The sequence below is a fragment of the Miniopterus natalensis genome, chromosome 2, assembly GCF_054644295.1.
Source record: "Miniopterus natalensis isolate mMinNat1 chromosome 2, mMinNat1.hap1, whole genome shotgun sequence".
In the NCBI taxonomy this organism is placed as follows: Eukaryota; Metazoa; Chordata; class Mammalia; order Chiroptera; family Miniopteridae; genus Miniopterus; species Miniopterus natalensis.
In genome coordinates, this window is record NC_142082.1 from 52362966 (window position 1) to 52382863 (window position 19898).

At 34.3% G+C, this 19898-nt stretch overlaps 1 protein-coding gene across 2 annotated transcripts in view; it reads right to left on the minus strand.

The window, feature by feature from the left end:
- UCHL3 (ubiquitin C-terminal hydrolase L3) overlaps nucleotides 1–19898 on the minus strand; it is a 37939-nt gene extending 18041 nt beyond the window's left edge. Inside the window, exons 1-4 of one of the 2 annotated variants that reach the window (XM_016216466.2) lie at nucleotides 19688–19898; nucleotides 14957–15113; nucleotides 14507–14592; nucleotides 12412–12459 (exon numbers count right to left, since the gene is read on the minus strand). In XM_016216466.2, coding sequence (XP_016071952.2) covers nucleotides 12412–12459; nucleotides 14507–14592; nucleotides 14957–15113; nucleotides 19688–19762 — 366 coding nt within the window. In that variant the 5' untranslated portion in view covers nucleotides 19763–19898. The remainder of the gene's footprint in view (nucleotides 1–12411; nucleotides 12460–14506; nucleotides 14593–14956; nucleotides 15114–19687) is intronic. The other variant, XM_087814295.1, reaches the window with a different exon arrangement.

A 19898-nucleotide genomic window follows, 5' to 3' on the forward strand; every position in this document is an offset into this window, starting at 1 on the left:
TGTGAACTTATATAAGAGGAAGGAATGAAAAAACAAAGGATACATTCAAAAGTACACCTTGGAAAATGAGTTCCATATAGCAAGGTTCATATGTGTACCTGGCAAATGTTCCACAACATAAAAAATAGGATGGTACATTACCATATTATGATTATTTCACTTGTAACTATCTTGTAAAGTTCTTAGGCAGACAAAACTTTTATCCAGTGTCTTACTGCCTGAGTGCCAGCATACTAAGTGTTGTTTTTAATAAGTAAATAAATGGGTTGAGTTGTTAAACATTAGAACCAATAATTCTAAATTTACTGTAGTCATATTTATCTCTGCCTCTATTCCTATGCTACATCTCTTCCTATGCTACCTCCTATTCTACCTCTATTTCTAGGCTAAATGGACACAATGTATACATATTTCTCCAAATGTACAATTTGTAAAGATAACTCATAATATAGACATAACAGTGTACATCATATATATCTTAAATTCCAATGAAAGTTTATATGCTAATTAAGGAAAAAACTTTTGAGTAATATTTCAAATGAAAGGATTTTAATAGGAAATGTGTTTTATGGATTCTTAAAATTCCCAAGCTTTCTTCCTAAAATTATAAATATTAAAGACACATACACCAACTTTAATTTTTTCCTAATATTAGTTGTCAATGCAGTTGCTTAATTAAGTTAGCCTTGCTTTCAAATATAAGTATTTAAACTGTGAGCTGAATCTTGAGACTAAAAATCCAATTTTTCACTTTTTCCCATACTAATTGGAAAAGATCAAATATCTATAATTTGTTCTTGAGTCTTTTTAGAAGAGTCTTAATAAAGAGTTCACTTTTTAGAGTGAATAAAGAATTTAGTTCCTCAGTTTTTCAGTTCTAGTAGAGAAACCTAAAATTGCTAAAAATTATTATTTTATTAAGATTATTATAACATCAATGTTTGCCAGGACATGACCACTGAACCTATGTCCCCTTTGCTTACTGTCGGGGTATTGCAACAGTACACTGTGACTTCATATACACCACTTTACATGTAATATAAACCTGTATCTTCATTATAGTTTGGAAAAACCTAAAATCCCAGGAATTTTAAAAGGAGATTAAGTGTTTTGCTCTTCAGAAAGAACTCTGAGGAATTTAATATATTATTTTTCATGGAAGAAATAGCTACATACATTCTTTTAAGAGATTTTTAAGCATTCTGATTCTGATTTAAATCCTCTCAGAATGAAGACACAGACACAGACACACAGAGACACACACACACACACACACACACACACACACACACACACACACACACACACACACACACACACAGAGTGAGCTATGTGGATTCAGTCCATGAGTATCACGACAGTGTTGTTGTTGGTTTTTAAAAGCAGCACAAGGATTTAGATGACGTGCCCAAAGCCATAGAACTAGTGACTGTCAAAGTCAGAGGCAGAATCCATGGCTCCTGGCTCCAATTTCAGTGTTTTCATTACACACAAAACCAACCACCCACCAACAATCAAGTAATTGAATTGATCCGTAGAGGGAAATCTATTACTATTTCTATCTGTATTCCCCAACCATATTTAAATCTTTCTATTTTTCAAACTTATAATTAGTGCAGAAACAAAAAATACCTGGGTCCTAAAAGGCCAATTATTCCTTCACCACTGATGTGCATGTCACTTTGTATATGTAAAAATGAGTCAACAACTTTTTTCAGTGATACAAAATTAGAAATGCCATGAAGGCTAAAAATGAATGAATTAGCCCTAGCTGATTTGGTTCAGTGGTTAAAGCATCGGCCTGTGGACTGAAGGGTCTCAGGTACAATTCCAGCCTCAGTTACAGGCTCGACCCCTGGCCCCAGTCTGGGTGCGTGCAGGAGGCAACCAATTGATGTGTCTCTCTCACATTGATGTTTCTCTCTCTATCTCTCTCTTTCCCTTCCACTCTTTCTGAAAAAGCAATGGAAAAAATATCTTCAGGTGAGGATTAAAAATAAACAAACAAACAAACAAGTTAAACCTTTAATAAAAAGGTGGGGGGACTGTGTCTGTCTAAAAACTCAACTTACTTTTCCTTCAGTTAATGTACATGGCTCTGTGTGTTTAAAAAAAAAAAAAAAAGGACAAGATTACTCTTTAAACTACCTAATAATAATCAAAGAATTAGAAATGCTATAAAGGCTAAAAAGAAATGATACACACTTTTTAAAAAGGGCACCTAAAAGTACTTCTTTATTAAGAAATCAAGTGTTTGGTAGGAACTGTAAGTGCTTAAATCTAAATTATTCTAAAATGTTAAAATAAAGTTAGCAGATTTAGGGTTATATCCAAAATATTTTCACATTTAAATGGGTATCCTGTTACTAAAAAATTAGCATTATAACCATGTAATTTCATGAACATAAAGGATCATTAGCTGGTAGATACTTAAAATAATTACTGTTTTCCAAAATATACATAGCCTGACTACAAAAAGACTGTAGCTGGTTTATGGGTAAGATTTTATGTTTAAAATAAGGAAAAATCAACTACCAAATAAGAGCTAGCTTAGATATTAAGGGCCATGAAAAACAAAGTATTTAGTATAAGTTTTTAGTAAAAAAATTAAAAAATAAAAAGTAACCCTGAATATTCATTTGTAACTCACTACATATTTGTATTAAACTCTTAGCTCTGTGTAACTCTGCTTTTAGGACAAAAACTTTTAAATTAAAAAAATTGTTGAAATAAAAGGTAAAAATTAATGACTAAAATAAAAATTTAGAATCATTGGTTCTAATATTTAACTCATTTTATTTTTGTTTGTTGTAGCCATTTTGATGTATCTATACATTTGGTTGACTTAAGAGCATGGGCAGTCCCAGCCAGTGTTGCTCAGTGGTTGAGCATCAACCTATGATCCAGGAGATCGAGGTTTGATTCCTGGTCAGGGCACATGCCCGGGCTGCAGGCTCGATCCCCAGAAAGGGGTGTGCAGGAAGTAGCTGATCAATGACTCTCTCATCAGTGATGTTTCTATCTCTCTCTCTCCCTCTCCCTTCCTCTCTCTGAAATCAATAAAGACATATTTTTAAAAAAAAATAAATTTCTTTACAATTGTAAAAGAACTCCCATTAGATTAAAAAAGAGAGAGCATGGGCAGCACTTACTAGCTGTGTATCCTTAAACAAGTTAGTAACCTTTAGTCTTCTAATCTATAAAATGGGGTAATATCTATCTTAAGGAATTGAGAAGATTACAGCAGGGTACATATAGTGCTTAGTATAGCTCCTACCTCATAAGATGCATTCAGTAAACAGTAACATCATTATATGACAAAAAGACTTTCAAAAGCAGTGAGAATTAAGATGATGACAATACTTGAAAAAAACCCTGAAAAACACCTCAATTTCTATTGCATTCACCCATAAATAACACTAAAGAGTAGTAAAGACTGACACTGTAGCACCCCCAAATGATGCCCAATGTTTCCAGCAATGCCAAGTAGCTCCTGGCGAGAATCTTTTGGCTTGAGTACCTACACTATCTGTGGCTCTCCAGTGCAGAACACTGTGTGCTTGCTCACTATACCTTCTTTCACTTACAGGGTAGGAATGAGAATAAAACACTGGAAAGGATAAAATTCGACATTTTAAAAGAACTTTAGCTTATTAGATGATCGCTAGAAATCATGATTCTTTTACTGACCTGTTGATAAAATAATATACTTGATTGTGATAAATTTAAATTATTTCCATGGTACTTTCAGTGGCATGTCTTTTCAGACGTTAGAAATACCACTGAGTCTAAAAAATGACACGGAAAGGAAAGGAACTTCTCTAGAGTGGCCAAATGCTATGAAAAGAAGTAAAATTATAATGTGTAAGCATACATTTACGAGGATGTGTATGTGCAGATGTATGAGAACATGCACACATATATAAAACTATTAAAGTTTAAAATAAAAATTGTAAGTTAATTCTAAATGAATTTCTGTAGATTCAAGTAAATTTCAATACATACACTGCATTATGAAAAACTTAAAGTCCAAATTTAAAAAAGGAAAGTAAAACCTGATTCATGCAAAAGATGCAAACTTTCCTACAGAGTATCCACATTCAGTTGGCAAAGAAGTCAAAGCAAAACATGGGCGAGATATCAAAATACACATAATACCACTACATATTCCATGGAAAATCTGAATAATGGCAAATTTCTTCATTTTGCTCACTTAATAAATCAAGATGCCCACAGATTTCAAGACAGTCTTGACTTTTCCCTTAATGGTTTAACAATTGTGTTTTCTCACTTCCATTTGCAATTCTCCATCGCAGAAATCCCTGTTAATACAATGACCTGTATCTCTCTACATATTACATTAAACTGAAGCTTACCATAGTTAAGTTGGCCAAACTAAGTCCCAGAAACACTATTTTTTAAATCCGAGAGTAGGCCCAAGTAAAATTCTCATTTACTACAAATGAAAAAAATCTTAAATCCTAACTCTCTGCTTTGGAAGGTTGTGGTTTAAAGCAAAACAAACAGAAAAACCCGCAATCCCCAAACACAACCTCAGACTCTATTTTTATCCCTGAAGACATTTTTAGATGGAAGAGTTACATCTAATCAGAGTAAACTGATGAGTTCAGTCTAAGAAATTTCCTTTAAAATAATAACAGTTTAGTATCTCCATTTTCAAAACCCTGATATTGGAAAAGAAAAAAAAGAAAAAAACAAAAGAAGATGAAGAATGAAAAATAAAATAAGACTATTTTGATCCATTTTAAGATAAAACATTTGCTAAGGAAGGAAAACAAAGTATTTCTAAATAGTAACTACATTCTTAACCTTTCAACAACCAATTTAATCTATTTATACATCATTATTCAGTGACAGTAGATTACATACATGCAGACATGGTGTCAATGATTTGAAAGAGAGCAATTAAAAGAATCATTTCAATATTTTCCCCATTGTAACTAATCTTAATTTGTACTCCCTCTTTCAAACTCAATTCTCCCATTCAACTCCACACATTCTCTTTAAACATACCTGAATTCAAGGAATGATATGCCGAAGAAATGACAACAATAAAAAAAGATAAAAGAGAGACAGAGGCAAAAGGAGCTAGGATAGAAGTTCCAGAGCATTTCTCAATTTTAAGAATGAAGTTGCCCAAAAAGGATTTACCTTCAGTTTTGTTGGAATGAGATAATGAAAATGGTGTATGGAAAGTATAGGGAAAAAGAAGAAAAATCATAAAGTTGCAATTTTAGATTTCTTGACAAAACTGGACTAATCCTAATTTGTACTATACAGCTTAAAATGCATACTTTCTTCAAAGTCCATTTACTGTTTTCACCTGATTCTTCCAAGATAATCAGGAACTTAAACTGTACATTATACCTTCACAGTTTCTTCCAAAGTCAAAGAAAAAATAAATCCTTGAAGAAGGATGAGAACGTGAGCATTTTAACCCCTTGTAATTCTAACATAATTGAAATAACTAAAAACTGTACTTCAGAGAAAAATGAAGCCATGCAAACCATACTTAACACTTCTAATGAAGATGAAACTTGATATTTTCCCCTGCTGAAAATTTGCATTGATTGGGCCAAAAAAAGTCAACTAAATACACACACACACACACACACACACACACACACACACACAATTTATCTTTAATTGTGTATACATATACAGGGTGGGGCAAAAGTAGGTTTCTAGTTGTTCATATGAAAAATAATACTATATTTAGTAAATAATACATGAATAAACTGTTTTGCATATTCACAACTGTAAATCTACTTTTGTCCTATACTGAATATGAACGCATACTTGAAATCAGAATATTGCTTACCCAATAGTCAAATAATCCATCTCTTATAGGATAATACTAACCAAAATAGACTACACATTTCATTAAATTATGATTTAATGATTTAATTCATTCCATAAACTTTTACAAAAGATCTTTGAAAGAGCATCAGCAATCAAACATAATACTTCCTTCTATTAAACAAGCCAAATTTAAAAAATATAATTCAACACTGGCAAGGTCTATTTTTGAGGCTATCTCCACTGAAATAAGAGATCTGAGAAGACACAAACTACATCTTATTCATTTTGTACATACAGTTCCTAACACAGTACCTAGCACAGTAGGTGCTCAAACAGGTTACCTGGTTGATCAAATGGAAGAAAGACAATTTCATATTATGTAACAAGAATCTTAAAAATGTTCATTTCTTTGGCTCATGGTAATTCTACCTACAAGAAATTATATTAAAGAAAGAACTTAGAATGAGTATATAGATAAACAAAGATATTCAAGGAAGTTATATTTTTAACTTGGAAAACTGAGAACAATCTAAACATCAAAAGTTAAGGGAATTAGAAAGAAAATTATGGTTCATTCACATGAGAGTATACAGCTATGAAAAATTATTTATGAAGAAGTCTTGATGAAACAAGAAAACGCTAAGAAAAAAATCCCACAAAATTGTGTGATCTCAACTGCCTTAAAAATGAATTTTTAAAGATTCAAAGTAAATAAATATAAGTGCTAAAAGTGTCTTTTTGCTATCTTTTCCATACTGGCATGTTTATTTAAAAACAGAAATAAAAAATGGTGCCAGTTTCTATTATTTTTTATTATAAATTTACATGGAGGTTCCTGAGAAGATTTAAAAAAAATTGTTTAAGCCAAATAAACAATAAATCATCAAGAGATCTCTACTCATATCTGGGTTGGCTCATAGATTAACATAAACAAATCACAAACTTTAGAAATAGCTTTTTAGAGACGTATCAATGAAGTACAAGTAGAGTCTGAAGGCAAATAAAACATCCTTTTGGGTTCTTTTCCTTATCTTCACATTTGACTTGATGATTGCTTCTATTCTTCTATCAATGATCTTTGTTCATAATTTAAAAAACACTTATAATTTAATTTCCTCATATCCCATTGTTGTTCTTTTATCTTTCCCATCTTGAGCAGCACACTACCGCAAATCCTCCTGAAAGACTACTGTATTGTGGTGGCTCAACTTACTGATAGCCTCATTTAGTCTACAAATCTCTGAATACAATAAGGCTCCTGCCTATTCCACTCCCATGAAATGTTCTGACAAGAGTATCAATGACCAGTGACAACTGCCATTGCTAATGCACTGTTATTACCGGCTCCACTTTCTCTGCCCACTCCTTTAACACCTACATGCCCCAGGGTTTTACTGTAGTCCACTGCTATTCTCCCTCTGTAGAATTCTCCAGGTTCTAACTATTACCCAAATACAAAAGACCAGATATATCCCCAGAGCTTTAGACTCTGTATCCAACTTCTACACAGATGACCCATAAACTCACTTAAACTCAATATGCTGAACACTAAACACACCATCTCTGGCGGTTCCCTACTGTCTATAAAACTCTAGCCACCACGATGTGACTTTACCCTTTTACTTCAGTTTCACCCTCTACCATTCATACCCATTTTTCTGAATGCCTAGTAGAATAAAATTACCACTTAATTTTTACTGAAGGCCCACTGTATGCCAGGCACCATTCCAAGTATTTTATACGATTAACTCATTACTCTTCACAGTAATCCCATAAGTAGATGCTATTATGTTCATTTTATGCTGAGGAAAGTATCTTGCCTAAGCTACTAAGCAGTGGAGTCAGTATACAAACCAACACCCTGTGCTCCTTACTTTTATACTATGTAATTTCTCATAAATGTTGATATATGCTAAGCACTGTGCTAAGGTGTCAGATGAACAACAAAACATGGCCTATGCCCTCATGGGACTCATATTCTAGTAAATAAACAGAATAAGACAAAGAATAGAAGAAAATTATATATTATTTAAAAGTGTCAGAAAGAAAACAAACAGGATTTATAACAAAATAAATTCACAGTAGTGGATATACCTAACAGTAATGAAAGAAAGCCTCTTTGAAAATTGCTTTGAAGGTGAGACCTAAAGGATGAGAAGGTGCTGACTACGCAAAGAGGAAGGAATATCCAGACAATCACTGGGTCGTTAGAAAGCACAAAGATGGTGGTGTAGACTGTACTGTGTTATCCCAAAATTCACATGTTGAAACCCTAGCCCCCAGTATGACTGTATCTGGAGAGAAGGCTTTTAAGGAGGTAATTAAGGTTAAATGAGAGCAGAAGGATGAGGCCCTAACCTGACAGCATTGGTGTCATAAGAAAAGAGACCTTTTTCTCTCTCTCTCCATGGACAGAGAAGAAAGGCAGGTGCCGACACAGTGAAATGGCACCTGTCCATAAGTCAGGAAGAGAGGCCTCACCAGAAACCAACCCTGATGGCACCTTAATACTGACTTCTAGCCTCCAGACCTGTGAGAAAAATTTCTGTTGTTAAGTCACCAAGTCAGGGATGTTTTGTTATGGTGGCCCAAGTAAATAAAAACAAATGGGAAAAACCTAGATGTTTATGGGAAATGACAAAACCAGTGTGCTAGAAATACAGAGGGCAAAGGAGATAATAATACATCAAAGATTTATGCCCCTAGATGGTAGATAAACCAGAAATAAGATGATCACAAAAATAGTCCCTGCCGTAGGAGTTTTAGCTGGATTTGGAAATGTATGGTATGGGTTTTTGTTCTCTCAATGACTGTGAGTCACTAAAATACTATATAGTGACTAGAATATAATAATCTACATTCCACTCTAGAATGCACAAAACGGCCCCGCACAACAAAGAATTGAAAATTTCCCTAAATGTTAATAGTGCCCTGTTGAGAAACAATGGTAATGAATATGTTTTGTTTACTCAGGGGCCTACAGAAAACCAAGATTTAGCCTTTATTTTTTTGTATTCTTACAACCACTAAGGGTAGTTCTGAGCTAATTCTGGTGAATTCATAAATGTGCAAAGAATGATGTTGGATACAAATGAATCAGACACCAATCCTAGGTCCAAGAGCCACAGAAAGGGTGATATGATACCACATTTCATCAAAACTAAGGTATCACTGGTTATAAGATGTACCATTTTATAACATAAATTATACATTAATGTTATAAAATGATAACATAAGGGAACACCACCAAGTAAATATGACATCAACTATAAGACACATCCTAACTTCAGAGCTGTTAAAATGTGAAAAAAATAAACATCTTGCCCTGGCCGGGTGGCTCAGTTGGTTTGAGCATAGTCCTGTACACCAAAAGGTTTCGGGTTCAATTCCTAGTCAGGGCACATACCTAGGTTTCGGGTTTGATAGCAGGTTGGGAGGCAACTGATCAATGTTTCTCTTTCACATTGATGTTCCTCTCTCTCCCCCTTCCTCTACCTCTAAAATCAGTAAATATATCCTTGGATGATTAATATAAACAAACAGATAGATGATAGATAGACAGACAGATAGATCTTAAATAAATGAAAAAGAATATGAAAATAGTTAAAATGCAAATAGTAGGAATTGTATGAAAGTCCACAGAAGGGATGGATTGCTTCATGAAGAAAGTAGTATTTAAGCCCAATCTTGAAGGAGGGTAGAAGTAGGGGGAACAGAGATTGAGAAAGAGTATTTTTCGAAGCAGGGAACTGCAAGAAGCAAAACACACAGCAACAATAAAGTGAGGGATGGCTAGAGAAAAATATTTAAAGAGAAAAAACAATGTTGAAAAATTAGAAGGACAAGGGTTAAGAAAACCTTGTATACACCTAGGCTAAAGAGGCTGAATATTATTACACATGCTTGGGTAATGGTTCGCAAATGCTTTTTTTTTTACCCCCATACACTTTAGAGTTATAATATAGATAAAAAACACGGCTCATTCTAGCAGTGATTCTAAACTATAGGAGATGAGAAATGAGCAGAAGAGATTAATTCTTATGGGAATACAATTTGAAAAACCCATCCAGAATATCCTAACTTCTACCTCCACCTCACCTTGAGAATCACTGCCTTCTATGCACTTAGAGAACCCCTAGAAAAATTTCAGTAACCAAATGACTCAGGTTACATTTCGGCAATGATAATCCAGCACAACTGGGTAAAAATGAATGAGAATTAGAAAAAAACACTGAAGACTGAGAATCTACATAAGCAGCTGTTCTTCCAGGCAAGAAGTTAAACAAATTTAAATTACATTAGTAATAGTGGAGAAAATGTATAGGAGAACTATTATAAGAAACAGGAAAAGAAAAACAGGGAAGAAAATGTTTAAGACACAAGACAAACTCACACAAGAATATGTGCACTCTAAAATACTGGTGGTCATTCAGGTAATGTCTAGTAGGCATCAATGTTTAGAAAAAAAATGAAGTTTAAATCTGGAAAAAAGATGTGTACATTATCTGAAATGAGGCATTACAGCCATCATTTGGATAAAGCAATGAAAAGGTGCCAACAGAAGTATCTCAGAGACACTTTTTAAAAAGCAAACATGTATTAAAGCAACTGGTTCCTTTATTACAAATAATTGTTTTCACACTTTACAAATCTCATGCTGATCATCATCACCATCGTTAATTTTAACAAAAAAAATTTAAAACAAAAAAGCAAAGCAGTGAAGATTAAGAGCATGCCAGGAACATATAAAGTAATTCAAAAAACACAGCAGCCCGGCAGGGCGTGGCTCAGCGGTTGAGCTTCGACCTAGGATCCAGGCGATCGGGGTTCGATTCCCAGTCAGGGCACATGCCCGGGTTGCAGGCTCTATCAATGACTCTCTCATCATTGATGTTTCTCTCTCTTTCTCTCCCCCCCACTTCCTCTCTCTGAAATCAATAAAGATACATTTAAAAAACAAACAAACAAAAAAAAACCCCAAAACACATTAATTTCCAATCTGGAGCTACTTAGGGTGGATGAGTGGGGGGGTGGGTGAGTGGGGAGGTGGGTGGGTTGGTGTGTGTGTGTGTGTGTGTGTGTGTGTGTAAAGTCAAAAACACCAAAAGTCCAGATTTCTGAAAGCAGAAGTAACCAAGAAGGTATAATATGATTAGGAAGGATTAATGTTTAAATTCCTAAATGGTTTTCTTACAAACATTCACAGTTACCCACTTTGATCTATAAAAACTGTTGTCATACCATAGTATCAAATAATTTTCTTCTTAAAAAAATTTTTGAAGATAGTGAGAATATTTAAGTTCACTATTTTAAAGCCAGGTATTTAAAAAGTACTGTTAAAACATAAAGGTGCCTGGTCAGGCGTGGCTCAGCAGCTGAGCGTAGACCTAGGATCCAGGCGATAGGGGTTCGATTCCCGGTCAGGGCACATGCCCGGGTTGCAGGCTCTATCAATGACTTTCTCATCATTGATGTTTCTACCTCTCTCTCTCTCCCTCTCCTTTCTTCTCTCTGAAATCAATAAAGATATATTTAAAAAACAAAAACAAAAAAAAACACCCATAAAGGCAATGTCAGCTTTGTACATTAAAAAGTATGGTTTCGAGTCACACATGGAATAAAAAAGAAAAATATCTATAATTTTCTAGTGTTAACACTTAAGCGTGTTATAAATACACCAAACAACTAATTAAATCCTATTCGCTTTGATCGAAATACCTTCCCAAAAGTGGGAAAGTGAGGTTTGGAGGAAAGAAAAAGAAGAGATGGAAGGAAGGAAGAAAACCAATAGAATAAAAATAAAGGTGTGAGAAAAGGATAGGCGAGGCAACCCAGCTGAAGAACTAGCCAACAGAGTAAAGATGGTGAAGATCATCACATTGCCCCAGAACAGATTTACTGAGCAAAGAGAATGATGCAGCTTTTTGCTAGAAGCTGGGTGTGACAGACTCCTAAAAATCATACAGGTTATCTATCTGTACTACTATTTTTCTCAAAATACTTGCAAGTCAAAGGAATCTGATGGGGCAGCGATTTTCAAATAGTGTGCAGCAGCACAGTGGTGTGCCACAAGAATTTTTAAAACATGCAATACCCATTTTGTAGGGGTATCGATCTCTTTTCCCTTAGACTATCAAATAAAAAAATGACAACAGTCAACACAACGATAGCTGTCTGGTGTAAATGAATTAAAATTATACCTGCTTTTTTTTTTGTCAGATCAACAAAAAATATAATAATATATTGGTCTGACACACAATTTTAGTACTTAGTTTATATGTGCCATGAGATGAAAAGGGTTGAAAATCACTGTGATAGGGAAGTCACAGTCCATCCGTTACCCAAAGCAAACAACACACAATCTGCAATCTATCTAAATAATTAGACAAATTGAGATGGTCGATACCAACATGCCTATTAACAATTTGTCAAAACATGTTCTGTGCTACTTCATGATACTTTTTACATAAGCAAATCCTTTCAAAGGAAAAAAAAGAAGTCTAAGTAATTTTCTAAAACTATATGTTATATAATAACATTGTAGTTAAATTTACACATAGCAAGAAAAGTTTTGAAAAATGTGAATACCTCAGTCTGACCTTCATGGGCACTGGTCTCATGAGTAACTCGAATAGCCTGTAATAGGAATACAAGGTATTAATAGGAAAAAAGTGACTATATCTTACTTTTTACATGAAAACAACAATACTAAATTTTAACATCTAAAACACTGACAAAACAACAAATTGGAGGAAATATAGGAAAAGTTTAATTTGAAATATTTAAGGATGAATTCTGAGTAACTAAATGAATTGCTGTAGTTTTCAACCCACAAATCTCTGAAGACTTTGGATACTGACTATTGAATTAACTGTAATTTCCACGTGTAAGTGGGACTCATTTAACTTGTTAGAACTAACGTGTGTGTGTTTTTAAGAGAGGAAAGGAGAGGGAGATAGAAACATCAGTCAATCAACTGCCTCCTGCACGCCCCCTATTGGGGATTGAGGCCACAACCTGGGCATGTGCCCTGATGGAGGATCCAACCAGGTGACCTTTTCGTACATGGGACCACGCTCAGTCAAATGAGCCACATTGGCTGGGCAGAACTAACATTTAACACTTTATTCAACTGAGACTAGAATAAAGTAAGCATCTCATGATAGAGACCGAAGCTTAGCCCATGTTTCTCCACGTTGCATGCTCCTCTGCAGCTCTGGCTGTAGTTATGCTTAATCATGCAGCTTCAGTCAGCAGTTTAGAAATGTGGAGCAAAAGCATGCATTTATCAGAAGCTAGAGAGTTTAGTTTCCTGAACTTAAAAAAATGCTCTTATAATACCTACTATTAGCAAAGATGAAGAGAAATAAGCAAAGTAGTAAATTACAGGTGAAAGTATAACCTCAATGCAAGGCAACTGGCAATAATTATCAAAGCCTTAAAAACATGCAAACTGTTTGATCCAGCAATTTCTCTTCTAGAAGTTTATATATTTACATATAATTGTATATAAGTATATATAATTACAGATATTTGCAAAGATTTAGCTACAATGATATACCTTGTTGTGCTTTTTTAAACAGTGAAAAAGAGGAAAAAATATTAAATTTATGACAATAATTTATTGGTTAAATAAACTACTACACAATGGAAAGCTATGCAGCCACTAAATGATGATGTCAAATATATACTTACTGGTATGTATTACGTTTGTGATAAGTTAAGTGAAAAAAGCAAGTTATAAAACAATATTACACTGTGATCAAATATTCGTTTTAAAACATTGTGTATATACATATACTCCCTACAAAAAATATTAATGGTGGGCACCTCTCATTGGTGAGATTACTGATGACTTCTGTGTTATCTTACTTTTATGTGAAATAAAGATGTTTTATGAGCTCTGCAGGTTTTTTTTAAAGAAAAAACAATTTAAAATAAAGTATTAAAACAACATAATCAAATCAATGACTTTACTAGGAACAAACTCTGCATAAAGCATCGTTCTAGTTGAGTATACACACACTACACTGCTTCTAATTTCAAAGAACTTACAATTTACTTAATGTTACTAAAAGATAAAAAGCTTAATATAATATTCTACGTCAAGTATAATTGAAAAATAAATTTTAAAAAAGGTGAAATGCCTTTAAAAATAGATTTCAAAAATAATAAAATTTAAATACCATTCTATGAAAATTCTATGAAATAGTACAATCATTTAAAACTAGATTATGTGGCCTCTGTCTTCACACATGCAAAAATATTATGTTGATAAAAGAGCTAGAGTATAGTCTAACATCTACGTTTAAACCTTTGTGTTTTCCATTGGTCTTCAACTTTATTCCAAATTCCCCGCAAAAGATACACAGGGTATTACCTGGCATATATTTATTATAGGGAGGGAATGGTAAGAAATAGTTTATCATAAAATATGTTATAAATTTTTAAATCAAACTGCTTTTTTTCTCTCATTCAGCTCTGGACATAGAAAAGTGGTAAGTTATCAACATTTACAGATATTTCAGTACTGTTAGCTGAAACATACAAAATGCCTTTTTAATAGATATGGAAAATCCATAACTGTTTAAAACTACAGTTTCAAAACAAACCCCTAAACCGAATCTAGAATCCCACAAAACTTTGCCCACATATGAAACCAAGACAGATAGAAGGTACCGACGTCATAGTTCTCCAGGTATCTGGCTCGTTCTTCAGGGCTCATTGACACAGACTCCTCCAGGAATTTTTTCAAGGTTGATCCAGATTCTGGGAATATTAAAGAAGATAAAACTGAAAAGGCTTGATATCTCAAAGAGACTGGTATATGAAAATACTAGAAGCATGCTGCCTATTTTTCAGGTAAAACCCTTTTACTGGTAAATTAAGAATATAAGAATATTGGGATAAATGACAGGGCTTAAGTTGTTTGTTTCTTAAAACTCCATTTATCAACAATATAAAAGAATGAGGATTAATAGTTCTTCTAACAGTATATACATCCCATTATAAATGAAAGAAGGAAAATACTCTATGCAATTCTCTGAAAGAAAGAACGAGAGCACCACCTAGTGCTCAATAAGTTAATTTGTACCTTAAGAGGTGAAAACAGCACTAATGAAAAATTATTTACCAAAATGCATCTTGTCTTTATTGTTGGCAATAGCATGGATCAGTCCAATAGTTCCACAGGCATTGCTGATTGTTTGCTTCATGAAATATACTGATGATGTAACATCTTGTCCCTGAGATTTTATTTTTTCCTCCTCTTCTGTTCTGAATACTTCATACTATTAAAGAAAAAGTCAGTAGTAGAAATATGAAAATAATATTAAAATATTTAATATGCATTGAAAAATCTGAAAGGATATACAAAAACTTAACAGAGTTGCCCAGCCGGCGTGGCTCAACAGTTGAGCAACAACCTAGGATCCAGGAGATGGTGGTTCGATTCCCAGTCAGGGCACATGCCCTGGATTCAGGCTCAATCCCCAGTAGGGGACACGCAAGAAGCAGCCGATCAATGGCTCTCCATCACTGATGTTTCTATCCCTCTCCCTCTCCCTTCCTCTCTCAGAAATCAATAAAGACATATTTAAAAAAAAACAAAACAACAGTTTATCTCTGGGATCAGAGATTACTAAATGATTTTTACTTTCTATTTTTACATTTCTATACTGTTAAATAATACTATAATAACAAAATTCACACTATATAACCAAACAATACTCATAACAATCATTGTCTCTAATAACTGGTTGTAAAAACAATATGGTGTAATGCTGAATGTCAAAAGTGTGAGCTCTACATAGGACTACCAGTGTTCACTTTCTGGCTTTGCCATTATTAGCTGTGCAACTCTGACAAGTTACTTAAAAAGAGGTTAAAAATAATAGAGGTTAAAAATGAGTGAGGAGAAGCAGGAGGGGGAGAGTAGAAAGATGATTTTATTGTTTTGTCTGTATTTTTCTTACAATTTTCAGATTCCAATAGAGTGTCAACAAACTACAACCTGCAGGCCAAATCTGGCCAACGGCCTCTTTCAGAAGTACAGTTTTATTTTTGTATTGTCTACATCAAACTAAAAAGTTTTTGCACAGCAAAGGAGTCCATCAACAAAAGGAAAAGACAACCTACTGAATGGGAGAACATATTCACCAATGACACATACAATAGGGGGCTGATATCCAAAAGTTGTAAAAAATTCATACAACTCAAAAACAAACAATCTAATTAAAAAATGAGCAGAGGACCTGAATAGACACTTCTTCAAAGAGGACATACAGATGGCCAACAGACATATGAAAAGTTGCTCAAAGTAACTAATCTTCAGAGAGATGAAAATTAAAACCACAATGATATATCACCTCACACCTGTCAGAATGGCTACCATCAACAAATCAACAAACAAGTGTTGGTGAGGATGTGGAAAAAAGGGAACCCTTGTGCATTGTTGATGGAATTGCAGACTGGTGTAGCTACTTAACAGTATGGAAGGTCTTCAAAAAATTAAAAATGGAACTGTCTTATGACCCAGAGTTTCCACTTCTGGGTATATACCCGAAGAAAACCAAAACACTAATTCAAAAGAATATATGCACCCCTATGTTCATTGCAGTGTTATTTACAATAGCCAAGATATGGAAGCAACTCAAGTCCCCATCAATAGATGATTGTATAGAAAAGTTGTGGTACAGTGGACCCCCATTTTCTAATGTAATCCATTCCGGAAGACCGTTCAAGTTCTGAAACATTCAAAAACCGAGGGATCACCAGCCGACAGCTAGGCCTCAGGATCTTGCACTCAGCAGAAGCCATGTGGCAAGTTCGACTTCCGAGACGTGTTGGAAAACCGAAGCATTGACTTCCGGATTTACGGCATTCGTAAACTGAAATATTTGTTAACGGAGACGTTCAAAAACCGAGGTACCACTCACTATACATATATACAATGGAATATTTAGCCATAAAAAAGAATGAAATATTACCATTTGTGACAGCATGGATGGACCTAGAGGTTATTATGCTAAGTGAAATAAGCCAGTCAGAGAAAGACAAATACCATATGATTTCACATATATGGAATCTAAAAAACAAAATAAATGAATAAACAAAACAACAAACAAACATGACAGTTCTTTTGGTATTAGTATGCTTAAGCCATTTGCACCTACATAGTCAGTTCCTGAATTAGAACACAGAAAACCAAAACACTGTATCTCTTAAAACATCCACTAGATATCCTTTGAGTAGCTTTAATATGTCACTTATGAGCTGCAATGGGGAACCTAACAAATGTAAGAGACATGAAAAAGTGGCAGATGCCACTATATTCTCTACTTATGTAAGTATTTCTACAAGTTATTTATAGATACTTTTCTTTGGGTAGTATCTATAAATAATTTATAGAAATACTTTAGAATTGTGTTCTTTCTAGCAATAGAAACAATGAGCTTTTTTTTTTTAGTAATAATGATCCACTAAATGAAATCCTATTCATAAGGATAACATGCTCTTTTTTTTAGAGCAAGAGAGTGAAAAGGGGAGAAAGAGAGAAAAACATGGATATGAGAGAGACACATAGATTGGCTGCCTCCCACACGCACCACGGGGATGGAGCCTGCAATGGAGATGCGTACCCTTGACTAGAATCGAGCCTGAGATCCTTCAGCCCTTGGGCTGATGCTCTAACCACTGAGCGAAACCGGCTAGGGCATAACATGCCCTTTTTAATACTGATGACCCACTAAATAAAGGAGATCAAATCCCACTTGTTCTTAAAAAAAAAAATCATAAAAATAAATGGTTTGGAAAATTTCCAATTTAGACCATAGACTCATATTTGTGTCACACCAACTAAGAAAGCCTTTAAACAGCTGATTTTTTTTTCTTCCATTTTTTCCTGTTCCTTACAATTGGGGTCCTGAGATAGCTATTTATTGGCTTATTTTAGTAATCAAAAAAAGAGAAAGTAACACTGGCATAGAAGAGTATAAACTTAAGTGTTCGTCCTACCTCTTCCTCAAATTTCAGAGTAATCACAACCTCATCACTAAAAATAGGAGTTCAGTTAATACTGGATAATCACAAGAAATTTCTAACTCTAAATTTCTGTGAATATTACAAACAGCAAATATGAAGAAATATCCCTTCTTTAATTAATTCATTTTGTAGTACCCTTAACTATGAGAGAGAAATATTTCAGTATTTTTTATTTTATCTTGAACTGAGGTTAATTAGTTTTGGTAAGGAGAAAATTATCCAGAAATTTCTACAACTGAGCAAAGCCTAATTCTTAATTTCTGTGAGACACAGCTCCTTTTATTACTGAAAAATAAGATGACTTGAGTATGTATATATCAAGTCATCAGCATTTCATTTCTCACACATCTTCCCAAACATTTACTTTACTTTATTATTATTATTATTTTAATTCTCATCCAGGGATATTTTTTCCACTGGTTTTCAGAGAGAGGAAGGAAGAGAGAGAGAGAGAGAGAGAGAGAAAGAGAAACATCAATGTGAACAAGACATATCGATTGGTTGCCTTCCACACGTACCCCAACCAAGACCGGGGATCAAGCCTGCAACCGAGGTACGTGCTCTTGGCCAGAATCGAACCTGGGGCGAGGGCCAATGCTCTAACCACAGAGCCAAACTGGGTAGGGCTTACCTTATTTTTTACAACTACCAAGTTCATCCTATTGTTTCTAAGTTTAAAAGTAAAAATCAGAAAGATTGGGATTTATAAGCTATATTAAAATGAACTTAAACATCTGGCTCCATAATAACTACATGACATCATTCTGGAAGAAAGGCCTGAAATTAGGTGATTTGAATTTAAATAGAAATCTAATGATAGTTTATAATCCCAACACACCCTAAATCTGCCAATTAAACTGTATTTAATCTTAGTGTTTCCACCCAAATCAAGTTTATCCTGAAAATAATGTAACCCATGGCATTAGTTACACCTACCTCCTTAAAAAAAGCGCAAAGATTTCTTTTTATATATACATATTTTTAATGTATTTTATATATTGAACATTTGACTATATTCTTTATTCACACATTTTCTATGACAGATTTAAGATTATTCTAGTACTTAACATTTCTAAAGTATACACATCAAGCCCTGGTCGGTGTGGCTCAGTTGGTTGGGTGACGTCCCGCACACTAAAAGGTTGCTGGTTTGATTTCCGGTTAGGGTACATGCCTGGGTTGTCAGCTTGATCCCTGGTAGGGGGCATGCAGGAGGCAGTCAATCAGTGTTTCACTCTCACACATCAGTGTTTCTCTCTCAAAATCAGTAAGAATTTCTTTAAAACAATAAAGTATATACATCAAAATGTGATTAAATGTCACATCAAACCACAGTTGAGGCAAACTAACCAAATTTTATAAAAGAAGAAAATTACTCTAGTTTAAAAGACTAGCTCAGGGCTTTATTGTCAATCTAAAAATCTAAATCTAAATATCATCTCTTCAATAAAAATAGATTTTTAAGGTATCCCACTGCCTAGTTTTCTTCTTTTTATGCAAGAAGGGAGTCATTTGTTCTTAAAGAAGAGTGTAATTTTTAAAAAATATATCTTTATTGATTTCAGAGGGAGGGAGAGGGAGAAAGAGAGATAGAAACATCAATGATGAGAGAGTCATTGATCTGCTGCCTCCTGCACACCCCCAACTGGGCATCGAGCCCTCAGCCCGGGCATGTGCCCTGACCTGGAATCGAACCACAATCTTCTGGATCCTAGGTCGATGCTCAACCGCTGAGCCATGCAAGGCCGGGCAAGAGTGTAATTTTTAATAGAATAGTAAAAAAGGACTTTGCATTTACTGAAAACAATTACTTAACAATTACCTTTTCTGTAATAGGGAAGAGAAGTAACACTGCACACACTGGTCGTGGTACCATGCTAAGGAGTTCAGGATCCATTCCATATACATCAACAAACTGCCATTTAGGATGTAGACCTAATTGTTTGAGAAACTGGTAAAAGAAGGAAAAAAATATATAGCGTTAGTAGGGAAATAGTCAACATGTAAGTACTGTCTATCTAATACATAAAAGG